This window comes from Limulus polyphemus, unplaced genomic scaffold (genome assembly GCF_000517525.1).
Source record: "Limulus polyphemus unplaced genomic scaffold, Limulus_polyphemus-2.1.2 Scaffold3058, whole genome shotgun sequence".
Lineage (NCBI taxonomy): Eukaryota > Metazoa > Arthropoda > Merostomata > Xiphosura > Limulidae > Limulus > Limulus polyphemus.
The window spans coordinates 61,524-67,462 of NW_013668668.1; the positions used below are offsets into that span (position 1 = coordinate 61,524).

Below are 5,939 nucleotides of genomic sequence, written 5' to 3' on the forward strand. Positions count from 1 at the left end.
TCGTTCCAATTAGTCTATTGGTTAAATCTACTCCTTGTTGTTATTTTGCCTGGTTTTGAGCTGCCTACTGTTGCAAGTTTCTTGCCACTGCTGTAATCACTCTTCTTGTTTATTTTGCTGTTCGAGCTGCCACTGCTGTAATCTCTCTTCTTGATTATTTTGCTGTTTGAGCTGCCACTGTTGCAGGTTTTCTTGCAACTGCTGTAATCTCTTTTCTAGTTTCTTTTCTCGTTCTTCTTGTTTCTTTTCTTGTTTATTCTCTTGTTCTTCTTGTTTCTTTTGCTGTTCTTGTATTGCTGCCATCAAATCTGCTAAGCTGTAGTTTGATTTGCCGCTTCTCGTTTCCATTTTTTTTTCGTCCCACTCTCTGACACCAATTTCTTACGCCTCCATTCGTTAGTTAATTTTCCATATAATTTCTTCCCAAAGAAACTTTACCGATACAAGTCCTTTCTTAAATAAAACTGGTTTATTCTTTCTGAATACAACTTTGCAATACACTTAATTTCAACAGTCGCAGTATAACAAACGCTATAACTCACAACAAATGTCTCACATGCCCAACAATATTCTCTCTCTCGCAGTTCAATGACTCAATACCTTCCTTGCCTCAGTTCTTACTGGTTTATATATACAAGACTACACTATATCTAGAATGATCCCGAGATTTAAGGAAGAGACATGAATGTTCGAGAACGATGTGGCTTGATACTAGTCACATGACCTCCGCTGACGCAACAATATAGATAGTATACTAATCACTAATATGTTTGTTGCGTCCCAGCCAGCCCTATAAGCTTTATATTGGGCAAAGCGTACACAGGTAGTTAGTGTTTCTTTTTCTTACATATGGTGTAACCATGTGTTCAGTTATAGATTGTATACTTGCCACTAAGCTACTACTACTACTATATTACTATGCTAGGCTTAAGGTTTGGTTGTATCTAGTTACATCATTACTTTTAATGTCATGCAGTGTGAAGTACTTAATCTTCACTTGTTTATATTATAGTATAATCTTTTCTTCTTTAATTAAAAAAATCAGGTAGTAAAAGAGAAATCCCCTTATAGTGTCTAGAAGTACTAATGGAAGATTATAGATTGTAATATTCACACAAGGGTTAACTAGGTTTAATATTCACTATGAAAATGAGACAACGACTATAAAACTTCCTCTAGCCAAGATCACTTTTAACTTGTCATAGTTCATGTTATTTTCTGACATCATGCTTGCATACATTTATAGGCCTTTTCATGTGAGAAGTGGGCTGAGACAAAGTGTCAATCGCCTTTGTCCCAATTCTGACAGGTGAATCAGATGGGCAATTTCTCTGGGATTTTCAGTGGCTAATAACAGCTCAAAAAGTAAGGGCTGCAATACCCTTTCACTTGTTGAGTTTACAAGTAATCAACTGTTCAAATCATGAAATATTGCACTACAGCTTATTTTGAAACACCTCTTGATAACTCGGAAAGCAAAGACTGCCATTTTCACTCATAGGTGATGCATGAATCCTTTGTTTGAATAAGTTATTCTGCCACATTTACTGTATGATATCTTACATCGCATACAGGCCATTCATGCTTTCACTCAGTCATTAATCTTTCATGCTAGATCTAAGAGAGTGCTTATCACTTGCTCCTCAGTGACTCAATGGTAAGTCTGAAGGCTTATAATGTTAAAACTGGATTTCAATGCTCACGGTGGGTACAGCACAGACAGCCCATTGCAGCTTTGTGCTTCACAACAACTACACCAAACCTTGTCACTTTCTCAAAGTTTGTTCACATATCAGCCATGGCTTTCTTTTCTGTGTGTCTCCCTATGGGTCAGTTGTATGTTTACAATGCTAAGGTCTGGTGTTCAATTACCCATGGTGGACAGAGAGTAGATAGCCCATTATGTAATTTTGCACTAAGAAAACAACAAACAACATCCTTCTCTGTGCCATAAGTTGTATGTGATCTCAGAAAGTGTCTTTCCATGATCATGATTATAGTGTTACAGGTATAGAAAGTCGATTGAAAAAATTACCATGTTTAGAATATCTCTACAATAACAAATTTTTTGGCCTTGGTTTCAAAATGTTGCATTTTCACTAACCTGTGGTATTCAGCAGATTATTTTAAAACTATCTGTAATTAATAGATTCCAGAAATGTTGTACAGAGAATTCCTTGAAAACAGACTGCAAAGGAAACACAAACAAAAATTAGCAATTCGAACAAAACTTTTGTTCACACAATGTTTGCAAGTATTAATGCTTACTGGCCAGCTTACAGCCTTTTCTTTGACTCTTCTGGGTGTTGGGATGAGAGACTTTCCATACCGAATGAAGACACAGGGAATTCTCATTTACCACAAAAAATCAGACAAAATGTTTAAGTGTGGTATACCAGAATACAATGCTGCATACCTCCCATACTATTGCAAATATCAATTTATACAACTAAGAATCTGCATCATCTCTTGAGATGGGCTTGCCCCTCCCCAAGAAATTCAGGCATAAGGTCAAAGTACAGTAACACCAGGCTCTAGCTGTTGGAATATGCAAGCTTCAACTGGTTGAAAGGGTTAGTACATGTTTATGTCCTTTCAACATTTGATTAAGAATAATATTTTACTATATGGAGAACACTTGCATGAAACGTTGTAAAATTGTACCTGCATATATCTGATTAAATATAAATTCTACACTGGTTATGGAAAGATAAAATGTATGACTATTTCAGTAATTACATTATGTAAACTAAAAAGAAAAAAAAGGAAACATTAATTAGGTTTTTCCATATTACAAATGAACAAATTAAAGATAAACCTAGAGCACATCACATTCTTTGGTGGTATTACTTTTAAAGGTACTTGTTTTTTACAAAAAGAATTGGGAGCTGTAAGTTAGTATTCTCAATCTAAATAATTTGGAGAGTATGGAGCTATTTCTGAAGTCAATATAAGTCTCCTATTCAGAAAAGATAAATGTATACCAGTTCTTCCAATTATCACTGGGAGCCAGAATTACTACTGTAAAACAGGGTACTCAAGTTATCAGAACAAAAAGTAAGTTTGATGGAAACAATTTTCAGTGCCATTGATTAACTCTGATATTTTTTATATCTCTATTGTTTCCAGTTTCTTTAAACAGTTGCCTATCTTAGTTGACTAAGGTTGGAAAGGTCTTGTTGTTGCTGTAACTGGATAATAATAATAATAATAAGAGTGTGTAGCTTGAAATAATACAATAAACTAGAACTTGAATTAGACATTTATGTTACTCTCACCTGAGACTTGACATAGTATTAACTTCAAATCTATGTAGCTATTCATTGGAATTATATTAAAATCTTAATAATGCTACCAATGAGTATAATCTCCATGGAAATGAGAGCTTAGTTATTAGTGTAAATGTTACATTTATGTAAATAATTCCAAGTCATCAATGTTTTATCTGAATATATTATTGTTATATGTATATTCACAACTTCACAGTATGCAAACATGCTTCTTTTATGTTTGTTCCTATGTTAATATTAGCATTAAGAGATTAGTGTATTATTTTTTCTAATGCATTGAAATTCCATCAGTGTTTTTTTCATTAATAGTGTGATACATCCTGCGGCTTGACTATGGAGTCTCGTGAAGTTCAGTGTGCTAATAAGGAAGGTAAGGTGTTCCTTAATGAAATGTGTGACAAAAATCAACTACCTGAAATTAGTCGTCCTTGCATGGATTCTCCTCCTTGTGAATCTTTATGGTTTGCCTCAGAATGGAGTGAAGTAAGTAACTTCAGTCTGCCTAAAATATTAAAACATTAACTTCTTATGGTAATTTTTGTGACGAAGAAAAACATTAAGAATCTTAAAAGCCGATTTTTAATGCATACAATACATAGGCTTATATTTGTAATTGATTAATAAAATATTTTTTAAGAGATTTGCTAATTTATACTCTTAAAGACATAAACGTTTTCTTCTACCTTGTATTTTCTCATATCATAAGAAACAAAAACCACAATTAATATATTGTTATGCTCTGTTACATTCAAGCTTAGTTCTACATATTATATTGCTATAGCTCAGTCTTTTCATTGATTCAACAGGTAGATTGAAAAATATAGTAACTTTCCAACTCCAAACTCTTTACCATGATGTATCATTATATTCCACGTAATCCATGTCACATCCAAGCTTCAGAATTTATGGCTATGGCTCCTCAAACACATACATTGAACCAATTATGAAAGAGAGGTTAACTTGCAAAATAGCTATAATAAATAGCAATGAAAGACTTGTTTTTGTTTTTAATCTACAGTTAAGTTAAGGGCTTGGAAAAAGTAAAGATATTTAACCATTTATGAGATTCAAGCTTTTGTACAAAGACAAATAATTTATAAAAGAAATGGAGAGCTATGAAAAAAAAAACTATAAATGATTAATTCTCCTTTATCTTCAGTGCTCTGCTAAGTGTGGAGAAGGGATTCAGACTCGTTCTGTATTCTGTGGCTACTGGAAGGATGATGTAGTAGTTAAAGCTCCTGAAAGTCAATGTAACATCAATAAAAAGTATGCAGCAACCCAAAACTGCACAGCACCTCCTTGTAAAGCATTGTGGTTTACTGGGCCTTGGAATAGAGTAAGTTATATTAATGTAAATGTTTTGGTATATTGGAAATATTAGTATTTGTGGATAAACGTGATCTAACAGAAACCATTACAATCATTAAATCTAATAACCACATCAGTAAACTTGAACATATTTCTTATATTTTCCTGTTTTACCACATCACCTAAAATTCAAATTTGAGTAATTGTGTTATTATAATTAGAGGACATTTTTAGAAAGAGCTGCAGATCATTGTTCATTCAAACAGCTTGTAATTTATTAAGGAAGCTAAATATTTGTATTTATTCTAAGAAGTATTGCAAAAATTTGCTGTCATTATTTAAACTAATTTATTTAAAATTTTTCAATATTCATACACAAAATAATCTGACGTGTTTAACTTATAATAACTGTAATTGCACTATAAAGTATTTTTTGTGTTTGGTATGTTAGTGTTCTGTTCCTTGTGGAGGAGGGGAAAGAACAAGGAAAATACTATGCATTAGTGAAGATGATGTTGTTTCGTCTAAGAACTGTGATGCAGGCCTACGACCGTATGATAAAGAACCATGCAAAATGCATCCTTGTGATGAAGGTATATGTATAATTAAAAAATATACTATTATACACAGTGCTTGCTTGGTAATTTAAGTTGAATGATATTTGGGATCACTTTCATCTTCCTTCTTCAGGTCATTATGGTTTGGTAATATATGGAGTTTGTATCTATTGTCTGAGAACTAAAGAGAAGGTTCCAATAAATGTTTGAATCTTATTCATTGAGAAACATGTTACATGGTTAACTGTTGAATATTTTTTATTAGTGTAACCTAGATATTGTTAATTTTTGTTCCTTGGCCTTGGTTCAATGCTTGTTTTTAATTTCTAATGTATGTAGCTTCTTTTATTTTTCTTCTCTCAAGATTTTTTCTTTACATAACATAATGTTTTGGGACAACATGGGACCTATTGGTCCATCTCAGCTGTTCCGTCCTCTAAACTAAATTAGAATAATTTAAAAAAAATCTTAAAGCTAGCCCTTATCATTCATATACTTATCAAGCTTTTTTCTTAAACTCTTTTAAATTTACTGCCTCTACAACACCTGAAGGCAACCCATTCCAAAGGCCAACCATCCTGTTAGAAAAATGAAACTGTCTTAGCTGAAGATGACTGCTACCTTGCCAAAATTTATATTTGTGTTCCATAGTCCTACTATTCTCACTGTTAAATATGAAAAAAAGATGATGCATCAACACTATCAATTCCCTTTACAATCTTAAACAACCCCTCCAATAACTGTATCTGTTTTTTCTCTTTTAGTTCTCAAACAACAGATT

General features: G+C 32.9%; 1 protein-coding gene across 1 annotated transcript in view; it reads left to right on the top strand.

Moving 5' to 3' along the window:
* The window catches only part of LOC106468575 (papilin-like), a 140,001-nt gene that overhangs the window by 60,953 nt on the left and 73,109 nt on the right, over positions 1-5,939 (top strand). Inside the window, exons 12-14 of the mRNA XM_022396914.1 lie at positions 3,600-3,773; positions 4,450-4,629; positions 5,053-5,230. Of these exons, the coding sequence (XP_022252622.1) occupies positions 3,600-3,773; positions 4,450-4,629; positions 5,053-5,230 (532 nt within the window). The remainder of the gene's footprint in view (positions 1-3,599; positions 3,774-4,449; positions 4,630-5,052; positions 5,231-5,939) is intronic.